Source organism: Cantharellus anzutake, assembly GCF_015039405.1.
Source record: "Cantharellus anzutake strain C23 chromosome Unknown EI90scaffold_7, whole genome shotgun sequence".
Lineage (NCBI taxonomy): Eukaryota > Fungi > Basidiomycota > Agaricomycetes > Cantharellales > Hydnaceae > Cantharellus > Cantharellus anzutake.
The window spans coordinates 1,600,534-1,625,924 of NW_024066957.1; the positions used below are offsets into that span (position 1 = coordinate 1,600,534).

Below are 25,391 nucleotides of genomic sequence, written 5' to 3' on the forward strand. Positions count from 1 at the left end.
GTCCACCCGCCAGCCGGACAGCTTGCTAGGCAGCTGGATGGCCTTTTCTCTTTTGTCCACTTGCGGACTATTGTTCCTCTTTCTTGCTTGCCTTTTGTTGACCAAGTTTGCCAATATTAACTATTTGTCTCTTTCTTCATTCATTAATATCACGCTTGATCTGCCACTCCTTCCAGGCCGGTCTTATTTAGTTACTTGTGTTTATAATGCATGTAGGTTACACCGGATGTACCTCAGTTCGTATATCGACTTGGATTCCCTCTCTAGACTCTTCTCCTCATCGTAAGGCTTCTGTCTGAAATTGGGACACCAACGTAAGAACGAAGCACAGCGCTCCACCCGAGTCGCTGAAGCTAAAGTCCCACCCCTCCGACCTTACGAGCCCGGACGACCTCGCATGCCTTGCGGGTCACCCAGATACGTGTCCGACACGTTCCTGACAGCTTCTTGGAGAGTTTTTTAGGAGGTCGGATCTTCTCAACATGATCTTTCCACAATGCGACAAATTCATCGGATAGGAAGATAGTTCGTGGTGAAATGAATGTAGGATCTTTACTGCCCACACCTCCCTCCATTGCTCCTCAGTGATCCTTGTCCTTTATTTGCTTCAACTGGAAATTGGCATCACAACATACAATTGTCTGGAGTTCCTCAGATTTAGCGTGAGGTCCACCAAAGCAGAGGGGGCGTTGAGAACGGAGATAATGACTAGGAAGATCCCTGTTTGTGTCACTCTGATTGGGGATGTGATGGGTGTTCTCATAGATATGACTCCGGATAGGAGTAGTGGCATCAAACTTGGTACGGAGGTGAGGCTCCTCTGAGTGAGATCTAACAGGAAGGGGTACCGGAGGATCTTGGTGGTCCGTGTGGGGGCCGCTGCCACCCATCGCACGTGGGTCGAGCCTGTTTGGAGACAGAACTGTGTGGGCTCATGCCAGGCTCACCAACTCCGCTTGAACCAGGGAGACAAGACATTGGTAATATTTGAGAGCATTGGAAAAGCGCCTGCGAAGGGAATCTCTCGTCTCAAAACTGTAACCACGGCTTTGAAGGATTATTTGAGTGGTGGCTGCCCATGCTCGGTTGTTTGGTGCAGTGAATCTGAATAACAATGAGACCCATTCCAACATATCAATGCTCACAGCAAGCAACGGGCAGTATGGGGCACATGGAAACAAGCCTCACTCGATGAGTTGAATGTAAGATGGACGAACATCACAAACAAGAAGAAGAATCTCTTCCTTCCAGTCAAAGTGCACACATGTGACTTTGAGTGGCTGGTGGCCACACCCACAATTGCAAGCATCTGCCACAGGTGAGACCCCGGAATGATGCAAACGTTTCCATTGCGTGTACACAGGTATTAGTTGTGGGAGCACAGTACCATCCCAATGCGCATGCTGCTTCGCACGCTTCATGGCATGATTAGACCGGCGAGCCTCCAGGGGTGTGCAGGCTACTGTAACTTTCGAGTCATCCAAGCTTATGGGAATGACCCCTATGAACAGTGCGGATCGGGTGTGCTGGGGCTGGGGCGGATCAGATGTTTCGAAGCCTTCAAGCTGATCAGCATGGAAGACAGAGGCAGGGAATTGAGCATCTGCAGCTGATGCTTGGGTTTCAGGCTGCTTGGTTGGGTCTTGACGTGGAACAGAGGGCCCAATTCCGGGGATGCTATGCAGCTGGCGCAGGGTCTCACTTTTGGCTGTGGACGATGATGCCTTGGAAGCGTGATATTTCTCAGATGACTTGAGCAACTTTCTGAATTGGTAAACGCCTGACATAGAGGAAGTGTTGGATGTTGAACTCGCTGATAAAAGACGGCATGGTTCAAATGTGAGGCAAACATAGATGGACACCGAAGACAACCTTTATTTGAAGGCGCTGTCTTCAGAGCAGTAACACTGAAGAGCACACCAACGATAGGTATAATCAGCTCCTGATAGGAAGGGGAAGATGCTTAACCTGAAAAAGAATTGGTCTCAGCTACTTCACGGAGGTAGATGATATCAGGAAGTACTGACAATTAGATGAGGAAATAGATATCAAGGGATACTTGCTGATGGAGGATATGGCTCACAGATGAGGCAAGCACAGATACATCAAGCCACGGCCCCAACGATAGATCCAGCTCGCGACAGGCAGGGGAGGCTTAGTCTAGAAAGAAATTCACCTCAACAACTTTACGGCGATAGTTGAAAACAGGCTGCACTAACAAATCAGATATGTGGCCCAGAATTCGACGACGATGCTGCTTGAAGATGAAGCAAGCATAGATAGTTATCCAATAAGCTCAGTCGCAGGTGCTGTCTTCAGCACAGTGACGTGGAAGTGAACACCATCGATGGGGCTGATCAGTGAGGCAAGAGCCTCATCGAAAGGGAATTGCTTCCGCAATTTGGTACAGGGGCCATGCTTCTCACTTGTGTTGTCTTTGGAGCAATTACTCTAAAGAGGCCATGATTATTCTGAAGATGACGGAATACATGGAAGGAAGGTCTATCAATGCCACACTTTCGTCACGAGACTGAACAAAAGTAAGGAGTTGTCCGAATTTATTGTTATATTGTTATATAGTAATATTAACAATTAACATCTGGCATGTTCGGACCAGCTGGGATTGTCCCGTTTGATGGGAACTCATGTGGCCATACACCAGCCTCAGGTATTAGACGCTACGCGGAAGTGCTGTTTCTCACCGTCTAAGCATTTTGACGGTACAGCAAGCACAATGGTCTATACCGATGTAAAAACAAACTTAATTTATTGTACATACATGCACCAATTACCATAAGATGCTGATTGATATTCAATTCAATCCTCCTGACCTCTCAGCATGGTGGAGCAGCACCTGAGTGTCCTGAGGGTGTTGCTAGATACTGCAAGCGAGTTGAACGGGGTTTTTAGTGGGAAATCGGCCCCTGAATCACTCCGGACAGTGATGAGCATGAACATGGCAGGGAACCGTCAGAATTAAGATTATTCATTTGATTTTTGTGTTAGCTCCAAGATACCTAATTATGCTACAGAACATGAGTTGAACAGGGAATGGCATGCTGAAACGATGTTAGATGCGACTTTTTTCTTCAAACACCATTTAACATGTTATGTCACACGGCTGCAGCACGTGCATTGATAATTCCGACACATCTGTGTCATGAATATTCCCTAGACACTACCATACTTTCATTGGGGGTTCAAATTAGTTTATATGGCCAATGATACCAACAATGTTATAGCTGATATTGAGGTGAAACGGGGTTGCAGTTGTACTGAACTCGAGATGATCAGTCCTGGGTGGCTAATGCAATACATTAACATTATCTATCAGTGGGGCTCAAATAATACGCAATAGCTATGGTGCACTGAGCAAGGGTGAGTATACAGTCTAATGGACAGTTACGCCGGGTCTAACGGCAGGTGTTTCATGGATGGGAATTGGGGCCTTCACAATCGGCAATTGGAAGCCCATTCTGTAAACTCAGAATTAGGGGTAAGACTGAATTAAATTTGGTAAACAGGTAGAGGGCATCGAGTGATGCATGCATTCATGACCCTAACTAAGTGCCTGTTTTGGGAGACATCCATACCCCATTATTGATTGGATTCCCACGGGGAGAAGCGGGTCAATATTATTTTGTAGTTCAGACATCGAGAAGGACAAATACATTATATTGCAACAAGTCTCAAGCTGTTCAGTGGTTGTCAACAATAGTACATAATGCAGCGACAATGTCATTCGCCTTCTTCTGCAAATCCTCGTTCTTAAGGAACAGAGATTGATTCTCTATTTCGAGGGCATCAAGTTCCTCTTTGAGGTCATGCTTCTGGGTTTCCAGGGAACGAACCTGATCTTCCAATTCAATGATCCGAGAAAGCATTGCCCTCCTTGACGAGATTTCAGCTTGATGCAAAACTGGAGTGGAGGCAATGGGGGAAGAAACGTTTGATCTAGCTCTATTATTACAGTAGTGAGTAGTGCAATGCAATCGAAATATGAGCGAATACCTGAAAGTCCTCTGCTGAATGGCAGATTTAGGAGAAGCTGGCAGGATGGTGGCAGCGGATTGTGCTGCAGGCTGTGATGCCGCGCTGTGATTCATACCATCAATGATAATAGTGCTCGGCATCGGCGTTGGCATCCTTTTGAATATTGATTCATGTGAACCCGGCCAATACAATGAGTTTCATGGATACAATAGACAGGTCATGAATATACATACTCGGTAAAAGCTGGCCCTCTAATCCGATGTTTGTTAAACTCTGGAATCGCGATCTGATTGCCCTTAACTGCCCATAGCAGTTATTTGAATGAAACAACATAGAACTAATTACTCACGGAATACCCTACATCTATTGTCCACCTGAGGACACTTCCAGAAATGATGGCCCCCTAACTTGGACTCGCTGAAATTCATCTCCACTGAGTTGATGGTGAGATCGCATGCGAACCTATACAAATGTGAGGATTGAGAGGGAATCATGACGACCATTTCCCCAAATCTTTGCAACAAAAGGCCATCTCTCAGAGCAACTCGACAGAGGTTGAGATGCGAGTGCAACAAGATTTGAGGATTTTTATACAATTTCCACATGGTTTATCACCTGACTAAAGGATCAGCGCTCCCTACAAATGCCAGGGCAAGCACGGTGCGCTGAAATCCCTTGATCAGCAACAGGACTTATCGTTTTATCGCCAGGATTCATCATCATAACCAACTCTATTGAATAATGTTGAATGGCATCAAACGATATTGGTTCCCAAACATACCACAATGTTGGCACACAGACACTTCCACCAGACAGATATTTAAACGCTTTCACTCGCAACATCCTTTCCCCCTCCAGATCGGTTGTCATTGCCATTGCTGTTGCCGTTGCTGTTTCTGTTGGGTTGGAGAGAGAGAGTTGTAGTCGTAGTGGTAGCAGTAGTTGCGGTGGTCGTGGTCGCTGTAGTAGTAGTTGTCGTTGTTGTTGTCGTAGTGGTAGCAGTGGTAGTCGTAGTGGTAGCAGTGGTAGTCGTGGTAGTCGTAGTAGTAGTAGTAGCCGGTGAGTGAGCTAAGCAATTACCAGCACACTATGCTGGTTGTTCATGTGCTCGTGATCAGGTAGGTGCTAGGTTTGCGGTCTCGTCCGTGTGTGTTACCAGAACAATAGTGTAAAGCCCGGGCATAAGCGGTAAGTTATGATTGTGGTTATGCAGGGGGTTGTTGGCTCACCAGGGTTAGTGGAGCTATTGGTTTCCAGCTGCAAGTGTCAGTGTATGGCTGGAGTCATCCTGATGACTATGTAGGATGCTGCCCTCATGGTCTGCAAGGGGAACATTAGCCTGTCAGCGCTTTTGTTTCTGCACGATTCATGCTGCGTGAACAAATCTGTGCTACATGCCCAATCTTTGGATATAGTATGTTAGTTTTCGCTGTGTATGTGGCTCTTGCTTGAAGGGATAGTTGGCAGCTGACCTTCTTCTGTGTGTTAGGTTCTGCCAACCCAGCGCGTTGTGCATGGCCAAGCGTTGTATTCACTCCTAATGTTATGGAAATGGGAATTTCCCATTTTAGACTCTTATGGGTTCTGTATCACATGATTTGTATAGTAATTAAGTTTAACCCATCAACAATTACCAAAAAACCCGCTGTGCTAACATCTGTTAAACCTCATGTTACAACATCTGTGAAACCATCTGTAAACCCTAATGAACCACCTCACTTCCACTTTCCACTTTCCTGCGTCAAGAACGGACGAAAATGGGCACCTCCGGCCCCATTTTTGTAACACCTAACTTGGTTTGCCATGTCACTTTGCACTCAAGGTTGTATGGACACCATGTTCGGTGCGTGCTAGCATTTGTTCCAATGTATTTGTCTGGTTGGAGTATAATAGTATTTGTCAGAGACCAGATCAAGACGAAGGAATGTCTCCATGGTGGAGGGCTTCAGCCTCAGCGACTTATGCCAGGAGCGCTGTGCCAAGTAACACATCCATGCCCTAACTTACTAACTGGCAACCAGAACTAAAAGGGGTAAACTCTAGTCGATTTTATTACTGGGGTGTAACCTATGTACAAGTTGAGTATATATAGTTACAACGAGGGCGGGCCCGCAAATGGCGGGGCCAAGCGGAGCGGAGTTAACAGGGTTAAACATTAGCTGATTGAATATTACCGACAAGTCGGGTTACGGGGTTAGCGGAATGGTAGGCGATAACCCAGAAATGGAAAGGAGGGATAGGCCCGAAGGTGGGCTTGCAGGGCAAGCGAGTGTATTGCCCAGCGGAGGTGGGAGTGCGCTAGCGGACGTCGGAGCTGTCCGGAAGCCTTCGGGGCTCCGTACTTAGGGAGGCATAGGTAATATATTGAAAAGAGGGGGTGGTGACCATCGAGGGATGCGGAGGTGATTGTGGAATATGGGGGCTCCGAGGTTAGTGAGGAAGGAGTGGAGATAGTCCGGAGGGATCAGAAGCGGTCGAGGTCGATGGCCATGGATGGATATGACAATATTGCCATGTCAACGTAACGATGAACAGTGCCTAATCGATTTAAGTGGAATTTTTACATGAGTTATTCTTTGTACAAATGCCGAGCCCCCTCACAAATGGCAGCACGAGATGGGGTAGACACATTAGTGGCGTACCAAAGGGTTGTCCTCTCTTTGCCCACAGTAAATGATGCTAAATTTCTTGCAATTGCAGCATCAATTGCCAGTTGTCGGGACTGCGCTATTTTCTCCCCATGTTAGGACAAATGAGACAAATGAATAGGACACTGTAAGTTCGGCCAACTCCATTCCACATACCACTAAGGCATGGCTAACAAATCATCCTTGTCACCCTCGCTGGCCTGTACAATGGTAAAGGAATGAAAACATAACATAGGATCTAGGAAATCATGTGTCGGGATGGTTTTTGCTGTGGCACTCTTAAACTCCCGTTGCGTTCATCAGAACGACTAAGGTATGGATGTGCACTTATGGATGGCTCTGTACATATAATACTAACTAGAAGCCTCCTCATCTAAGCCCCAGGCTCGCTTATCCAACAATTTCACCAGTCAATCACTCGATCGTTCGTCTAACATGTCGTTGCGTCGAAGCCAAAGCGATATGATGACTGTCGACCATCACCTTTGTGATGTGACACAGCAACATGCTTCTGGTTCGCATGCAGTCGCGGCCAATGCATCAGAGTGGCAGTCGGATAGGACGTCTATGGAAGCCACGAGTCCCCAATTGCCAGGCCGAAGCAATATGGTGGCTGTTGACCTTCATCCTTATGAAGTGACACAGCAACATGCTTCCAGTTCATATGTGGGAGTGGTTGATATGTCGAACGCGTCGAAATGAGAGCTGGACATAGGGTTTATGAATGACATGTCCACTATGAATCATCGAACTCATAAACCAGTAATGTGGGATGAATGGAACTCCCGATTTACAGAAGTGGACGGTACTTTGCCTTTTGATGCCGCTTTGGGTGATCAAATGGCACGCAATCAGCACCGTATTGAGATACATCCTAAGAGTGAGTACTTGTAGTCATAGTACCCTTACAGGTTGCTTACAGATGCCGCTGCTCTCATAGAAACGGATCGACACATCGTGTATCATGGATTCTCCTGGTCACTATTGGCTTTGAACAGTCTGAGGGCATGTACATACGAATTTCTGGGGCAGCCCTTGGATGAGTCCCCTTCTCAAAACATTCCCCCTCCCATTTTCTCTGCTGCAGACACATTTTTATTTGAACATCATTGGGATTACGTTCGATATCCTGTCGTGTATGATTCCAACTGCCCACATCTCCCATACATCTCTTATTGCGAATTAACCAACAAATTCAACCATAGATGGGATGAACTGTATTTCGTGGGGCACCGGTTGGACAGGCACTTTCATGATGAGCTCTTCGATTTCCTAGAGATTGTTGAGGGGTGCTTCTGGCGATGGGTAAAAATAATTAACCGTTGGAAGGTGCCTATCCCATTTCAACTGGATGGCTCGACCAGTCCGATTCAGTTTTTATCATCAAAGCTCAAGGCCCCACCGCATGATCCACACTCGATTTTAATCGCATATCGTTGAGGGCTTGAGATGCAAGCGTGGTCTAACTATGCCATGTTCCATTGCATTGATTTCGTTGCCAGACGGACCAGCCATCCACCCCCTTTCATTCCAGTCGACACTTCCCTTATTGGTTCCACATTCGTGTTTGCTTCAAATGATGTCACTCAGCTGTTCCAGTCTGGAGATTTTCAGACACTTCACCGACACGGTGTCCCACTCTTCGTGGTGAGGCAGCATCATAGCATCATATCGCTGAGGAAACCATCACAGGCCAAGGACATTCCAGAAGAAGGCATGCTTGATGCCCAAACACTCATTGCTGACCAGCAGCACTGCCATAATTTTGTGGAGCTCCATCGCTTATCCACCTGCCACCGAAATCCAGATGGCTTGTATCGTCCTCAAGTATGGCGAGTGAGGCCGTGCACATGGTGCCCATTTAGGGAAAATGTTATTTCCCTTGACCTGTCATGTCGGTTCTTTATAGGCGATGTAGGCCGCAATAAACTGCATCCAGTTAATAAGGGCCTTATTCCTATCATCGAGGAACACTTCCCTGCTTGTTGTACCCAGCCTGCTCCTCCACGGACTGTGTTTGGGGGGGGGCTGCTGCGGGATATGACACTCACTTTTGATGACAATCCCCCTTTCAACCCCTTGCGGTTCAAGGCCAGGGGGACATGGATAATGCAGAATACGAAGCATTGGTTCAGTCCACCCTTGATTCAGACTCGCTGGCACAGGACTGTAAAGAGGGTGCCCTTTTAGTTGCTCTGGCATATCATGGTGATATGGATGCGTGGAGTTGCATTCGTCGACAACTCACCGCTACTAGCATCAAAGCAGCTGATGCAACTCCTCTTCTTCGATATCTGTGGTGGAAGTGGTGCGACCCAGGGAATCGTCATCTGTATTTGAAGCACTGGATCGAACGGTCCAATGAGTACATTGAAATAGTGAGATCGCGTGTGGGATCTGAGCATCTCAAGTCTATGTTGTTGTCTGTATCAACAATACCACCGCCCCTGTGCACTTCACAGTCCCACAATCCGCACCCTTCGTCATCCTCACTGCTGCCCTCTGATTGCCCTCCCTCGTCATTACGAGCCACCGGCCAATGCTGCTTGCTCTCAACTCCGCCCCTGCCACCTATCCCATCTCAGCCACCCCGGCTGTCTCTGCCACCACAACAATCGCTACCACCTTCGTCACCACCTTCATCATCGTGGCTACCATTGCTATCATGGCCATCATCACCATCTTGGCCACTGCCACTGCCACTGCCACCATTGTGGTCACTATCACCATCATGGCCCCCAGCATCGCAAAAGGGACTAATCGATGTTCCTGAGCTCCGGCTTTCCCCAATGCCTGAGTTGAAGGCCGATGGCAGCACTGGCACCATGAATGCCATTGCCAGAGGTGTCGCTGATGGTCCGCCACCCTCTCCACCCTCTCCAGTTGCTCCCGTGAGCATGACTCGAAAGACGACTTCCACCCTGTGCCCAAAGACAAGTGGTTCGAGGTTTTTGTTCCCTTACAAAAGGTTGATTATCAGGATGCCACCGATTGGCCATTATTATGGGTTGATGAGTTCCAAGCTTGGGGAGTTTATGGTGCCCACCCTGCATCCAAGGTGTCTGTGGGTGGCGACCTCCGTGTTTCGATATTGCTCAAGTCCCGTTCACATGCGAAGCAGCTTCTGCACACAGTCAATCACCATCCCTTGCCTCATACTTGGGCGATTGTTCCAGGAAAAGCTGTGCTGCAAGACCAAGATCTTCATCACACTTTGTCTCCTTTCCTGTCCCGCATTGATTTGCAGTATGTTGGAGTTGTTCACGAGCAGGCTCATTCATTGGAAGATCTCCAGGCTTGGCTTGATTCCTCCTTTGCACCCTCTCGTCTGACTCATCATAATGTTGCCAACGTACTCCTTATGCGCATTTCCCCCCTTTGGAAACAGCCCCAGCTGAACCACCATTGCAGGACATGGTATGATTGTCTTTTGCAATGGACATGATCGAAGATACCCTGAACCACTCCCTCTCCCAACACTGCCAGCGTTTTTTGCTCATTGTGCTGGCCTGGGTCGCTATACACAAAGCCAGGGACACTCCAAAACCATATTTTGGTGAATTCAAGATATGGCCAACCGACTCGGAGGCGGGATGCCCTTTACGTATAGTTGCCAGGGCTGTATGGAGCTCACTGGACTCGCAAGCCTGTAGAAAGGCAGTCATTAAAGATAGGTATGAAATGCTGTCGTACACAAAGACTGGGGAGTGGATGGTGACGCTCAATGTTCCTGGAGGTGGTGTCATGCTTTCCTAGATGCACTGTATCCTATCATTGCGTTCTTCCTTGTACTTATTACTTTCAGTACAATCATTGACTTTGCCCTTAAAATTCTCTGCTGTCTAAACTTCTAAATATATTGGCCCGCTCAAGTACTATCGACCCATTCAGAACGGTTGGGATTTGGCAGAGACATGGGCCGTGAGATTGTTAGATCGGGCTGGCAATATTTTTCTGATTTTTCGCGATCCCCGTTGTCAAACAGCTGTGAAAAATCGGCAAAAATGCCCAAAGCTCATGTCCAATGGTGTTTGTGCTCCTACTGCATTGTTTGCTGCCCACTACAAGGGATTTGGTAGAGAGACGTAGGCCGTGAGAACATTAGGTCTTGCTTGCAATGTCTTTCTGATTTTTTCGCGATCCTCTTTGTCATATCCACAGGAAACAGCCAAAAAAAATCAGTAAAAATGCCCCACGCTCACGCCCAAGGGTGCCTGTGCTTTTGATGCGCTATTGCGACCTGCCATGAATGACAAGGCACCCACAAACTTTGCGGGTGGTGGGATAAGTTGTACAGAATGGTTCAATCTCAACAATTCAGTTAATGTTTTGAAAACATTTTCGTTGACATTCAGATGACGGAATGGAGACCAATTCAGTTGATGTTTTGAAAGCGTTTCTAGAACATTTTTGGGACATTGAGGACACTTCTGCTGACAACTAGATCCCCTTCTAAAATGTTTTAAAACGTTTTATGATTCATAGGCCTGTTAGGCACCCAAAAGCATCACGCTCTCTAACAGCTAGTTAGGGGGGGGAGAGGTGGGTGACTAGCCTGAGTACAGCAGTCCAAAGTTCTTCTTTGGATGAAAAATCGACCGATATTCAGTCGCGCATCACACACTCCTCCTTCATCTGAAGGGGGAGGGCGTTCAAGAAACGCTCGTTAAAACTCGCCTGATCTGGGTGAGTTATCATCTTCTCTGCAGCACGGAGAAGTTCTGTGTAAAAGTTTTTGATTCCCTTTTGGGAATTGTACATGAGAGTTTTGAAGAGCATGGTGGCAGGAACTGCTGCCGATCTCTTCACGTAAGTAAGCATCAGCTTCGTCAGAAGCTGAGTGAATGTGGGGGCGACCCCAATTTTGTAACCCTGCTTCACTTCATGAAGCACGATTTGCTTCGGGTCACCCTCTAAGGTGTGCACTAGCGCATCGATGTGGAGCTCATTGTAGCTCTCACCCTTCCACCCATTTCCTGAAATCCAGGAAGTGAGTTCTACTAGCCAGTTCTCGAATTTTTCGAGATCATTTTCCCCAGACCAACGGGTCATGGGGAATGGAACGAAGTTCTTCTTGAGTAACTCCGGCCTCACATCAGGAGGCAGTGGAGTCAGGATTCTCATCCTGACTAGGTTCGTACTTTGACGAACCAGTTCATCCATGAAACCCTCGGGATCCCTGGGGGTTATGCTGTTTGGGTCCCACGAATAGGACCGAATCATGGATTCTACGAATCCATCATTGGGGAGGGTAGCACTTGCTACCCTTGGAGCCACAGTGCTGGGCTCCCTTTTTTGTATGGGGACGGGGATTGGTGGGGGATTCTCTACTTGAGGATCCCCAATATAGCGGATTGTCGGCTGGGGAGTTCCCAGTGACTCGCACCTGGGCAGTCCAAACTGCCCACTCTGACTACCAGTTCTAGTTGGTCTGCGATGGACCGACTCACCGTAATATCCACCAGATGGGTCTGGTGCAGTGAATCGCCTGTAGGTGTTTAACCTACGTTTTAGTTCCTGTGCATGGACGTCGAGATTGTCCTGCATATACAGATAAGCAGCATCTCTGTCCATTCGCGTCCTGTATTCCATGGACGCTTCGCTAGGGGCAGGAGGGGCAAATATTTGTCTTTGCCTCCTTTTAATATCGCCCTTTTTGTTGACCACAATGGCCGACCCGGTTCCATGTTGTGGTTTCCAGGGTGTGGCTCCTTCGTGGTCTGCATCGCTCGCCTCAGACGAGCTCTGAATAACAATAGGTACCGCAGGGAAATTTTTCGCCTGCGGTCTTAAGATAACTGGAGGGGGCTTCATGCCCCGATCAACCTCTTTTCCCTTCAGCTTGGAAGGGACTCTCTTGGGGCTGGAGTCCGACACTCGGTCGGACTCAGTTCTGTTGGCGCTAGCAGGCTGTCAGGGACGCGTCCGGGGTCGAGAGGGCCCGGGGGTAATGCCCGGCACTGAGGCCGTCGCGGGGTGTGGAGCGGGCGTGCATACTGGCGGGCCCGATCCGGGACAGTGGTCCCTGGCCACTCAGACTGAAGTGGAGAATGTGTTATTATTATTAAAGGGGAAAACTATACTACTTACCTGAAGTGGAGAATGTGAGAAGAAGGTTACTTCTTCGGTTCCCACTTCAGGTACATTTATGTACATGCGGCTTGAGTCACATGGCAGGTGCCACGTCATCCTCGGAGGCAGCCGCAGGCATCCGGGTGTCCCCGTGGGGGATCCCGAGAGCGTCCGCTACATGTGCACGTGCTGGGCACAGCGGGAAGCCGTCCGGGGTGTGTGGGCCGGACGGGTCAATAGTACATCGATACAAGGGAAGGTGGTCCGTGTAGATAGAAAGAAATAAACAGGAAGAGGAAGATGAGAAGAATGAAATAAAGAAAGGGGGAAGAAAAGGGGAAAGAGGGGGAGGAGAGGGAGGAAGGAGGGGGGAGGGGGATAGACAGCGGGGAGCGGGTGTGGTGTGGCCGGGTGGGCCCGGGTGGGCCCGGGTCAGGCGGGTGTGCCCTGACACAGGCCAAACAGGATATTGGATGCCAGGATCATCTGTATTAATGATCCTGGTGGGTTTTCATACTACAGCGGGTTTTACACCGGTGTTAATCGCATTAATATTAACGCGTGAGGTTGAGGCAGCTGGAGGGTTTAGTACCTCCCAAGGCCTCAGTGGAATAGTGCCAGTGACAGGCACATTAGTCAATAATCGGCTTCTAGCTGATTCAGAGCGAGGGCGCTGAGAGTTTTCTCTCAGCTCATCTGGAACTGCCTCATATTGGACCTGGGAATCGTGAATGATAACCGGGCCCTTACTGAGGTCAGCCAGTTTTTGATGGATTTCATCCATCTTTTCCCGTGTCTCTAATTGTGATGCGTCAAAACGGGTTGTGAGACCCGTTATGGCCAGCGCGATTCTTTCGAGTTGGCCATTCATGGCTTCTGAGGGCTGCGTAATCGTTGGAAAACTGCCACTTTCAGCAGTTTGCGAAGGTGTGCCAAGGCCCTTTTGTGGTTTTGGAGTGGGTAGAAGTCCGATTATGTCAGGTACAGGGGGATCCGGTGCATCAAAGGGCTTTTTAGGCCCTGGAGGCACGTTAGATGGCTCCTCAGGAAGTCGAGATGGTACTGCATAGCCTGGGGCATCTGCAGTACCATATTTCTTTGGATTCGACACGTCAGGGCCCTCAGAGGGCCCAGGAGGCGTGTCGAAAACACCGATCTGTCCTGGATCGGGTGGGAGATCAGGAGGATGGGCGCTAGCGAAGCTAGCGCCGTCATTTGTATTGGAGCTCTGCACCCCATCGTGCAGAGCTCTTTTCCTCCTAGAATGCATATCATAATTGACATGCATTGAGGTAGTTGGTGGTTTTTCAACCACCAGGGGGTTTTGACGGTGTGTCTCCTTGGGAGGAGACAAATTGGTAGGGGGCCGTGATGGTTCTGAAGGAACCAATGGGGTTTTGGTCGAGTTACTTTCGTTGCACATCCCTAAGGTGGATGGAGGTCTTAAGGGGACTGCATCTATACTGGACGCAGTTGAGCTAGATTCACTCTGGTTGGAACCAGAGTGTGAACGACTCTTCTGTCGTTCTTCGAGTGCAGTGAACCTGCACTCGAACTTGTCCTCGAGCCTGCTCTGAGACTCAGACAGCCGGGTTTCCATCTGGTCCATCCTCGCTGCTTGAAACATGAGCAGCTGGTAGATCTCAGCCAATGTTGGCTCCGAGGACGTTTTAGACGTGTCTGGGGTATCAACAGGCCCTAGAGACATGCCTCTTGCAGTAGAGGAAGTAGTTTCAGGCACTGCGGAGCCTGGACTTTGTGTACCTGGGGAGTCCTCAGGCCCTTGAGGTACGACCTCATGGTTGGCAATGTTTGTGGCAGGCACCTCAGTGCCTGCCGATGTTTCAGATGCATCAGCATCTTCTGAGTACACATCTTCATTACTGGCTAGGTCAAAGTCGGTTTGAGCAGTGTCAGCTTCGCTGGCACTGCTGTCTGCTGTGAGACCTTGCGCATTTCTCAGCGCATACCTTGTTGTCCTTGAGAAGGACGACGATCCGGGTTCCCTTCTAGGTCTCATTGGGGAAAGAAGGTCCGGGTTATGAAATTTGACCAGGGTGCTTTGGCAACGCCGATCAAATGGAAGCGTGGTTAGCACGGGGTTAGTTGAATGTAACTCACCAAGCATAAAAAAGTGTAAGCTATTTACTTAATCGCGCTATATGCGCGATATTATGCTTGCCTCACACTTCCAGACTGTCGAATACGCTATAATGGGCTGTATTTTCAATGGGGAAGTAAAGGCTAATTCACCCTTGCAACATTCCCACACTTCCATATATACAATAAAGATATAAGTTGAAGGATGGGGCAAGTGTTGCCACCACTCCTTACAAAACACCAGGCCCCAAAATCGCCCTGGTCATGGACACGTTATATTTTGACTCTGCCACAACCCTCAAAACCCAAGCCTAAACTACACCAATCTGCGTCTCAACCATATGACTCCCCAACAACCCCTCCGAGAGCATATCCACGACATACCCAAACTGCACCATTGAAGCTTGACTTGGTATCCCAAAAGCGAGTTTCAGATCTCCCGAGCGTTCTGGAGACACCCCCTCTCATACCTCTGCAGCTCCGGCTCCAGTTTCCCCATGCCCATGATAGGAGTAGGGCCGGGAGACTCCCCCCCCTGCCACAGTGGACGAGATCTCAAGGGTAGTTATGACAATGTACAACACACTGACGAAAACCCTGACCAACAACCTAAGTGCGGAAAAACAAAAAAATTACCACCTGCCATTCCGCTGCAATAACCTGTACAACCTGTGTGACCTAACCCATACCACAACCAAATGAGCATTACCTACACCACTCCTAAATTGCATGGTCAATTTGCCCACTGATTTAAACCAGAATCGCCGCTGCCAAATCTCCACCCTGGCATGGCTACAACATCCGGGCAAGAAACCTGCTACACCCTAATATCTCGTAGAATCAACTTTCCCCCACTAGAATTAAGGGGCACCACTATCCCCCCAGGCCTACCTGTAACTGTTAGAACTGGGCGAGGGCGGACGATTCCGGAGGGGAACCGGAGACTTAGCAAGGAGGGACCTTGGCCTCAGTGACTCAAGCGGAGCACTGTGCCATTGCTGTTTGTCCATTTGGTCCTTAATTTCATAGGCGGCGAGCAGGAAGTCTCTAGGGGGCATTTCAGGTCGATTTTAGACTAAGGACTAAAACGAGTATGTACAAGCACCAATATATATAATGGAGAAGGCGAAAGCACAGGGAAACAAAGGGGGTCTGAATCGGAACGAAGGTGTCCAAATGGGAACAAAGGGATGACAGAAGCGGAGCGATACTGAAGGTCATAGGGCAGAACCTGTGGTACGTCCGAAAGGAGGTAAGGAGGGCGAAGCCCAGAGGGGCAGGAGGATGAGGGGAAGTGGGGATGATGACTAACTGGCTAGAATGGGAAGAAGCAGCAGTCCAAATAAGGATGAGGGGAAAACGCGAGAGATACATTACAAGCAGCGAAAGTGCCAAAGATGATCCATGGAGCTTGGAGGTTATGGAGCTTACGGAGGTTATGGAGGCAGGGTTGAAAGTCCAAGGAATATTGGCAATGGTGTTTACGTAGTATGAGGTCACCAATGCAATGGACTAAAGCCGAGGTGGAGTCAAAGTCCGAGGTAGGAGCTATGACGGAGGCTCGGAGCAAAGGTATGAGCGGTGTCCGAGTACGAGGTATGGGACAGTGTCAGGGCACACCCGCCTGACCCTGCGCCGCACCCCATGCCATACTGCCCTACTCTGCTTTCCCCGCTATCACCCCCCGTCCCTCCTTTCTCACTTTCCCCTTTTCTCTCTATTTCTATTCTACGGTCGATTTCCCTTTTCTCCATGTACCACTATGTACCTAACCCCGCTCCCCTGATCGCCGCATGCGCCGTGCACACACTCCTGCCTACTGAGCGGCCACCTCCGGGATCTCCTGCAGAGACACCTGGGGAGGCGCGGCTGTGTGCGGAGATGACGTGGCTTCTCCCACGTGACCCTGACCACATGTATATAATAGCGCCTGGGGTGGGAACAGAAGAAGCAGCCTTCTTCTCAACTTCCCACTTCAGGTAAGTACCATAGCTTCCCCCTTTTAATGATAACTCAACTTCCCACTTCAGCCTAAATGGTCGGGGACGCTCACCCCGCGACGGGACCGCCACTATGCATAGCCGACACCTGTCCCATCAAGTCCCTCATGCCGGGACCTCGCCGCTTTCGGAGCTGTCCCTGACAGCAGAAGAAGGCTTTAACCTCATTTCCCCCGCCTCCCCCATCTCCCCCACTATGGTGACTGAAGAGCAGTATGACGAGCTGCTGTCCCGATTCCAGGAGCTCCAGGCCATCATAGAGAGCCAACTCCAGAGCCAACCCCCAGCTGCGCCTGCACTGGCGCCAGCGCCCGCACCGGCATCCACACCCACCCCCAGACCCAAACCGCCCAAAGTTGCCCCTCCTACCCCCTTCTCTGGAGCAACCGAAGACCTTGACCGCTTCAAGGCTGAATGCGGCATTTACTTCCATGTTCAGGCGGCAGAGTTTCCTGATGCCCTCTCCCAGATCCTCTTTGTCCTGTCTTACATGAAGGGAGGGACTGCGGGAGCATGGGCGACGCAGCATACCATCATGCTGCTGACGATGGGCTCCCCCAGGCTTACCATGGACGAGTTCAACATGGAGCTCGACACCATGTTTCAAGACCCGAACTGCGAAGCCACGGCCAGGCAGAAGCTGGCCACCTTGCGACAAGGCACCGACTCTGTGGACAAGGTCATCCAAGAGTTCGAGATCCTCGGCCCCGCCTCGCGGCTAGGAGACGTAGGGCTAGTAGACCGCTTCGAGCAGGCGATCAACTCCTGGCTCTGAGAGAGCATCTACCACCTCCACCCCATGCCGACTACCTGGGCCGAGTGGAAACGTGAGGCCACCCTCCTTGACAACCAGTGGCGGCGCTTCCAGGCAACGCAGCCCCACTTGCCCCCAGTCAGACCCCAACTCCCACCCACGAGATCCCCGCTCCCTACTACCTTCCCGCAAGCACGCCCAGCTCCCCCACCCCTACGCCCCTCAGCCACCACTGCACTGCCGCCTCCCGCAGCGTGCCCTGTGGCGGGAGGGGGACTGCAGCCCATGAACCTCGACCGCTTGAGGATAGACCAAAGTGTCAGGGACTCGTCCGGGGTCGAGGGGGTCCGGGTATAACGTCCGGGACCGAGAGCCTGGCGGGGGGCGGATCGGGCGTGCGTACTGACAGGCCCGATGTGGGACAGCGGTCCCTGGCCACTTAGACTGAAGTGGAAAGTTGTTATTATTATTAAAGGAGAAATATTGTACTACTTACCTGAAGTGGAAAGTTGAGAAGAAGGCTACTTCTTCGGTTCCCACTTCAGGTTCGTTTATATACATGCGGCTTGGATCACATGACGGGTGCCACGTCACCCTCGCACACAGCCGTAACCACCCGGGTGTCTCCGTGGGAGATCCCGAGGGGATCCGGTGCAGGCGCGCGTGCTGGGCACAGCGGGAAGTCGCCCGAGGTGCCCGGGCCGGGTACATGGTGGGCGCACTGCAGATGGGTCAGTTGTACATTGATACAGAGAAAGTCGTCCGTGTAGAATAAAGAGAGAATAAAGGAGAAGTAAGATAAGGAGAAACTGAGGAGGGGAGGATGAGGGGGAAGAAGGGAAAGGGGGAGGAGGTAAGGAGGGGTGGACCGGCGGGGTACCGGGTCAGGTTGGGCCGGGTGGAGCCGGGTCAGGCGGGTGTGCCCTGACATCACCCCCCCTTAAGCCGCTTCGCCTCGAAGCGGCCAGGTGGTTCTCCCTTTCTCTCCCTGGGGCTTGGGGGTGCGTCCTGTGAAATTCTTCGATTCGGTCAGGGGCATGGGTTAGGTGGTCCTGCTGGAGCCATTGGTTTTCAGAGTTCGGCCAGCCAGTGAACTTTACCAGATACCAGAGTTTCCGGCGTAGCCACTTAGAGTTCAGTATCTTCTTGACCTCATACTCTTCCTCTCCTTCTACCAGTTCCGGGCCTGGGCGTGGGTCAGCGGGTCTTTCTGCGATACCGTCCGGGAGGTGTGGCCTGACGTTCGTCACGGACACAACTGGGTGGATTCCCTTCTGTCGGGCGGTGAGCTGGAGCTTAACGGCGGCCGGGGAGATGACTTGGGTGATCTTAAAGGGGCCAAGCCACTTGTGGTCCAGTTTCTTAGTCGGACGGTCGGTCGTGTAGTTGTAGGCATTGAGCCAGACTTGGTCGCCCTCTCGATACTTAGGGGCCGGGTCACGGTCCCGGTCGTAATATCGTGCCATCTCGTCCGCTGCGTGCTCTAGGGCTGCCTTTGCCTCCTCTTGCATTTTCATCATCCTTGACGAGAATGCATCGGCGGCTTCCACCTCGGATGTGCGCGTGGGTTCTGTCCCCATCCTGGGGTGTTGGCCGGTGTCGAGTTCAAAGGGGGTTCGGTGAGTGGAGGAGTGAACGCGGTTGTTGTAGGAGAATTCTGCTAGCGGGAGCCAGTCCGCCCAGTCGTCTTGGCGGTGGTTGACGAACACCCGGAGGTAGGCCTCGATCTCTTGGTTGACCCGCTCCGTCTGTCCATCCGTCTGGGGGTGGTAGGGCGTTGAAGGGGTCAGCTTGACACCTAGGAGGTCTGCCAGCTCCTTCGAGAAGCGGGAGACAAAGGCGCTCCCTCTATCGCTGAGGATCTCTTCCGGGAGCCCATGGTGTCTCCAGACATGCTCCAAGAAGAGTCGTGCGATACCCTCCGAGTCCACAGTCGTCACGGTGGGGACCGCGTGGATGCGTTTGGACAGCCGGTCTACTACGACCAAGATGGCATTATATCCTCTGGACTCTGGGAGCTCCCCTATCATGTCCACTGAGATGACCTGCCAACGATGGGTGGGGATCTTATTCGGGGTAAGTTTCCCAACCTTTCGTGAGGGGAAGGGTTTGACGCGATTGCAGGTGTCGCATCCGCGTACATATCGTCCGACATACTCAGCCATCCGGGGCCACCAGTAGTCACGGGAGACGAGTTCCAGGGTTTTCCATCGCCCTGGGTGCCCCGTCGCCCGTGAGTCGTGGTGTAGCCGTACCAGATCATGGCGGAGCTGGGGATCTTTTGGGACATACACCCTTCCCCGGTACAGGATCAGGTCACCCTGCTTCTCCCATTCGTCCGACCTTAACGTCCCTTCACCCAGTTCTCGCATGGCCTTCACTACCTTCTCATCATGGTCCCTTGCCTCACGTATCCTTCCCAGAATACCCGCCTCTTCACCTTCTACCGAAACTGCCTCTGTCGCGTGGGCTTCAAACCAGGCGGGTTGGAGAAGAGTTAGCCCCTCGTTGTCGTCTCTCCCCTTCGGGTGGTCAGCACGACGGGAGAGTGCATCCGGCTTCCCCATGAGCTTCCCAGGACGGTGGACAAGGGTGAAGTGGAAGCGGGAGAGGAAGAGGGTCCATCTGGCTTGGCGTCGATTCAGCCTTTGGGCCGTCCGGAAATAGCTCAGGTTGCGGTGATCGGTGTAGATCTCAACCCTCTCTTCAACGCCTTCTAGGAAGTGCCGCCACTCTTCAAGGGCTCGGACGATCGCCAGCATTTCCTTGTCGTACACTTCGTAGTTGCGTTCTACGTCCGTGAAGCTTTTGGACATGAACGCTACCGGGTGAAACTCCCCATCCGACTGGAGCTGGGAGAGGACTGCACCGGTTGCGAAGTTCGAAGCGTCGCATTCGAGCTTGAAGCGGCCGGAGTCTGAAGGGAAGGAGAGGACGGGTGCAGTAGTGATGGCTTCTTTAAGGGCTAGGAAGGCACCGTCCTCATCCGGGCCCCAATTCCAGGCTTGGGTTTTCCGGGTCAGCTTGTGGAGGGGGCGTGCTTTCTCTGAGAAGTCCTTGATGAACCGGCGATAGAAGTTCACGAACCCTAGGAAGGACTGCACCTCCTTCACTTTGGTTGGGACCGGCCAGTCAAGAACTCCACGGACTTTCACAGGATCCATCGCCACGTTGCCCTCCGAGATGACGAGGCCCAAGTACTCAATCCGTGTCCGCTCAAATTTACATTTTTCGGGCTTCAGGAAGAGCTTCCTCCTTCGCAGTGTCTCCAGGACCTCCCGTACTACCCTCCGGTGTTCCTCTAGGGTCGCGGTGAAGATGAGGATGTCGTCCATGTAGCAAATGACGACTTCCCGGTCGATGAAATCCCGAAGGATGTCGTTCATCATGGTCTGGAAGGTCGCGGGGGAGTTGCACAGGCCGAAAAACATCACCATGGGTTCAAATAACCCCCGGTTGGTCGCGAACGCTGCCTTCCACTCGTCCCCATCTTTGATCCGGACGTTGTTGAACCCCCAACGTAGGTCCAGGGCCGAAAAGTACTTGGCGTTGCGAAGGCAGGCGAGAACGTCTGAGATGAGGGGGAGCGGGTACGAGTTCTTGACCGTGATTTCGTTCAGTTTCCGATAGTCTTGGACTAAGCGCAACGACCCGTCCTTCTTCTTGACGAAGAAGACTGGCGCCCCCATCGGGGATTTGGACGGGCGTATACGCCCGTTCTGCAGGTTTTCCCGTAAGAACTCGTCCAGTTCTTTCTGCTCGGGTCGCGAGAGAGGGAAGGTCTTTCCTCTGGGTAGCTTCGCGTCTGGCACCAGGTCTATGGCGTGGTCCCAGGGCTTCCGGGGGGGTAGCTGGTCAAAGGCTTCCTTAGAGAACACGTCCCGGAAGTCCTGGTAGTGCTCTGGTACCAACATCTCGAAGGGCACGGGCTCTGCCCCCGGGTCGTGGGCCTCCTGGGCCATCCGCTGGGATGGCGTCGTGGTTGCTCTCAGGTCATGTCCCCACCCCGGGGGGAGGATCGCAGCATAGATCCCGTCCCCGGGCTCTACCGTGAGGTCTTGGTCGTCTCCCACTCGCGACCCCCTGCAGGAGGATGGGCAGCGGGACATGACGACCTTCTGTCGTGCCCAGTCCACCTCTGGGTTGTGATGCAGCAACCACGAGTGCCCTATGATGAGGGATTGGCGTCCCAGGTTTGCAACTGCAAAGCAGGCCCGTTCTGTATGTCGTCCGAACGTCAGGAGGGCTTCTAGTTCTTCCGTTATGGCCCCATTCTCGTTCGGGGTGCCATCGACATTGCGGACGGGTATGGGCTGTGGGAGCGGGGTGGTCTCGAGCCTGTGCTTCCGGATGAACTCAGGGCTCACGAAGTTCCCGGTGGCCCCTGAATCCAGGAGGGCTGACACTGATACGGGGGCGAGAGAGGTCAGGGCGGTCAACGTCACCGTGAGGTTGAGTGACCTGGGGGATTGTTTGGAAAGGACGTAAATGGCGGGTGGAGACACCGCTACTTCGGGTGTTAGCTCTGGGCGTCTCTCACTTCTGTGGGTAGAGGATGCGCTTTTCCTCTTTTTCTTTGCGATAACTCGATGGAATTTCTGCAGTGGCTTTGACTCGCGCACGTTGCGGTATTTACACGGGTTATCTTCTACAGGCGGCCGGGGCGCATCCCTCACCGGTCGCCTTCCTGAAAATCCTCTTCCTGGGGGTCTGGCCCCATCTCTCCCTCTTCTGCCTCTGGTCCCTCACCCAATTGCCTCTTCAGCCCTTCCATCAACGCTCGTAGGTCCTCTGGATGCAGGCGTCGGACTCGGTGGACCTTAGGGTGCGGGCACTCTCGTGCGACATGGCCTGGGGCGTTGCAATTGTAGCACAACCCCTTCCGTCTTTGGTCAGTCCTCGATCGGTCGAGGTCCATTGGCTGTGGACCTGTTCCTGGCGTGGGACGGGTTGTGGGCGTTGGGGGTGCGGGTGCGGGCGTAGGTCGCGAGGTGGTGGGTGTGGGCCGCGCGTAGGGGGGGTGGTGGCTAGAGGGGGTCTGGTTGGTGGGAGTGGGGGTCTAGGTGGGGGTGCTCGTGGCTGGGTGGCCTGGAAACGTCGCCACTGGTTGTCGAGGAGGGTGGCCTCGCGTTTCCATTCAGCCCAGGTGGTGGGCATGGGGCGGAGACGGTAAATGCTCTCGCGGAGCCGGGTGTTGATCGCTTGCTCAAAGCGGTCGACCAGCCCTACGTCACCCAGTCTTGAGGCAGGCCCTAATATCTCGAACTCCTGGATGACCTTGTCCACGGAGTCGCTCCCCTGTCGGATGGCCGCCAGCTTCTGCCGGGCGGTGGCTTCCCGATTTGGGTCCTGGAACATGTCGTCGAGTTCCGTGTTGAACTCGTCCATGGTGAGTGCCGGGGACCCTGCCGTCAACAGCGAGATCGTGCGTTGCGTTGCCCATGCTCCTGCCGGCCCTCCCTTCATGTAGGACAACACGAAGAGAATCTGGGAGAGGGCGGTGGGGAACTCGGACGCGCGGACGTGGAAGTAGATTCCACATTCGGCTTTGAAACGGTCCAGGTCCTCACTGGCTCCCGAGAAGGGCGTGGGGGGGGCGACCTTAGGTGGCTTGGGTCTGGGGGCAGGTGTGGGAGCGGGTGCGGGGATAGGCGCGGGTGCAGGCGCAGGAGCAGGTGGGGGGTGGTTAAGGACTTGGTTTTCCACAATAGCCTGCAGTTCCTGGAACCGGGCTAGGAGGTCATCGTACTGTTCTTCCGTCACCATGGCAGGGGAGGCAGGGGAGGCGGGGGAGATGAAGTTGAAGCCTTCTTCTGCTGTCAGGGACTCGTCCAGGGTCGAGGGGGTCCGGGTATAATGTCCGGGACCGAGAGCCTGGCGGGGGGCGGATCGGGCGTGCGTACTGACAGGCCCGATGTGGGACAGCGGTCCCTGGCCACTTAGACTGAAGTGGAAAGTTGTTATTATTATTAAAGGAGAAATATTGTACTACTTACCTGAAGTGGAAAGTTGAGAAGAAGGCTACTTCTTCGGTTCCCACTTCAGGTTCGTTTATATACATGCGGCTTGGATCACATGACGGGTGCCACGTCACCCTCGCACACAGCCGTAACCACCCGGGTGTCTCCGTGGGAGATCCCGAGGGGATCCGGTGCAGGCGCGCGTGCTGGGCACAGCGGGAAGTCGCCTGAGGTGCCCGGGCCGGGTACATGGTGGGCGCGCTGCAGATGGGTCAGTTGTACATTGATACAGAGAAAGTCGTCCGTGTAGAATAAAGAGAGAATAAAGGAGAAGTAAGATAAGGAGAAACTGAGGAGGGGAGGATGAGGGGGAAGAAGGGAAAGGGGGAGGAGGTAAGGAGGGGTGGACCGGCGGGGTACCGGGTCAGGTTGGGCCGGGTGGAGCCGGGTCAGGCGGGTGTGCCCTGACACAAAGACAGAATGGGCTGTGCTATAACTGCAATGCACCGGGGCACGTCGCGCGAGACTGCCTGCAACCGAAAATCCGCCGAGCCAGGTGAATGCACCCAGAGGACCTTAGGGCACTCATGGAAGGGCTGAGAAGGCAGCTGGTAGACGAACCAGAAGCGGATGGAGGAGATGGGCAAGAGACAGAGCCCCAAGAGGATTTTCAGGAAGGTGACCGGTGAGGGACGCGCCCCAGCTGCCTGTAGGCGATAGTAGTAGCTTGTGTAGATACCGTGAGGCACCTAAGCCAGTGCCGACGTCCAAATTCCACCAAGTCATTGCCAAGAAAAAGAGGAAAATTGCGTCCTCGAGTAGTAAGGGCAAAGAAGCCCCAAGTACAGCGCCGAAGGTAGCGGTCCCACCACCCGCCATCTACATGCTGTCCAAGCAACCCCCCAGATCCCTCAACATGGCTGTAAAGCTGACCACCCTAACCTCCCTCGCCACCGTCTCCGTGTCAGCGCTCCTAGACTCGGGAGCCACTGGGAACTTTGTAAGCCCCGAGTTCATTAGGAAGCATAAGCTCGAGACGACCCCGCTCCCCCAGCCCATCCCCGTTCGCAACGTCGACGGAACCCCAAACGAGAACGGAGCCATAACTGAGGAACTGGAGGCCCTCTTGACATTCAGGCGGCACACAGAGCGGGCCCGCTTCGCCGTCGCGAACCTTGGGTGGCAGTCCCTCATCATAGGACACTCGTGGTTGCTGCACCACAACCCAGAGGTAGACTGGACACGGCAAAAGGTCAGTATGTCCCGGGGCCCATCCTCCTGCCAGTCGGTGCGAGGACAGGCTGACCCAGACCCTGTGGTGGAACCTGGGGACGGGATTTACGCTGCTATCATCCCTCCAGGGTGGGGACACGAGCTAAGAGCGACCACGACGCCATCCCAGCGGATGGCCCAGGAGGCACGCGAGCCAGGAGCGGACCCGTGTCAGGGCACACCCGCCTGACCCGGCCCCACCCAGCCCCACTTCACCCGGTACCCCGCCACCCAGTCCTCCCCTACCTCCTTCCCCCCTTCTTCTTTCTTTCTTCCTCCATTCCACTCTCTCTTTACTTATCTCACCTTCTCTTTATTTTCTCTTTATTCTACACGGATGACCTTTCCTTGTATCAATGTACCATTGACCCACCTGCAGCGCGCTCACGACACGCCCAGCCCGGGCGCCTCGGGCGATCCCCGCTATGTCCAGCTCACACGCCCACAGCGGACGCCCTCGGGATCCCCCATGGGGACACCTGGGTGACTACGGCTGTATGCGAGGATGACGTGGCACCCGTCATGTGACCTAAGCCGCATGTATATAAACATACCTGAAGTGGGAACCGAAGAAGTAGCCTTCTTCTCACCC

At 52.5% G+C, this 25,391-nt stretch overlaps 3 protein-coding genes across 3 annotated transcripts; all 3 read right to left on the reverse strand.

The window, feature by feature from the left end:
- Nucleotides 1-1,184: 1,184 nt before the first annotated feature.
- Nucleotides 1,185-1,787, reverse strand: EI90DRAFT_3013189 (uncharacterized protein; the record flags this gene model as incomplete). Its single annotated transcript, XM_039056638.1, has 1 exon — nt 1,185-1,787. One exon carries the CDS (start codon nt 1,785-1,787, stop codon nt 1,185-1,187), a length of 603 nt encoding a protein of 200 aa, XP_038921009.1.
- Nucleotides 1,788-3,698: 1,911 nt separating this feature from the next.
- On the reverse strand, nt 3,699-4,133 carry EI90DRAFT_3118221 (uncharacterized protein; the record flags this gene model as incomplete). The annotated part of the gene is made up of 2 exons (XM_039063076.1): nt 3,699-3,960; nt 4,012-4,133. 2 exons carry the CDS (start codon nt 4,131-4,133, stop codon nt 3,699-3,701), a joined length of 384 nt encoding a protein of 127 aa, XP_038921010.1.
- A 9,091-nt stretch (nt 4,134-13,224) lies between these two features.
- On the reverse strand, nt 13,225-14,733 carry EI90DRAFT_3013191 (uncharacterized protein; the record flags this gene model as incomplete). Its single annotated transcript, XM_039056639.1, has 1 exon — nt 13,225-14,733. The coding sequence occupies one exon, from the start codon at nt 14,731-14,733 to the stop codon at nt 13,225-13,227; it is 1,509 nt and encodes a 502-aa protein (XP_038921011.1).
- Between the last annotated feature and the right edge of the window lie 10,658 nt (nt 14,734-25,391).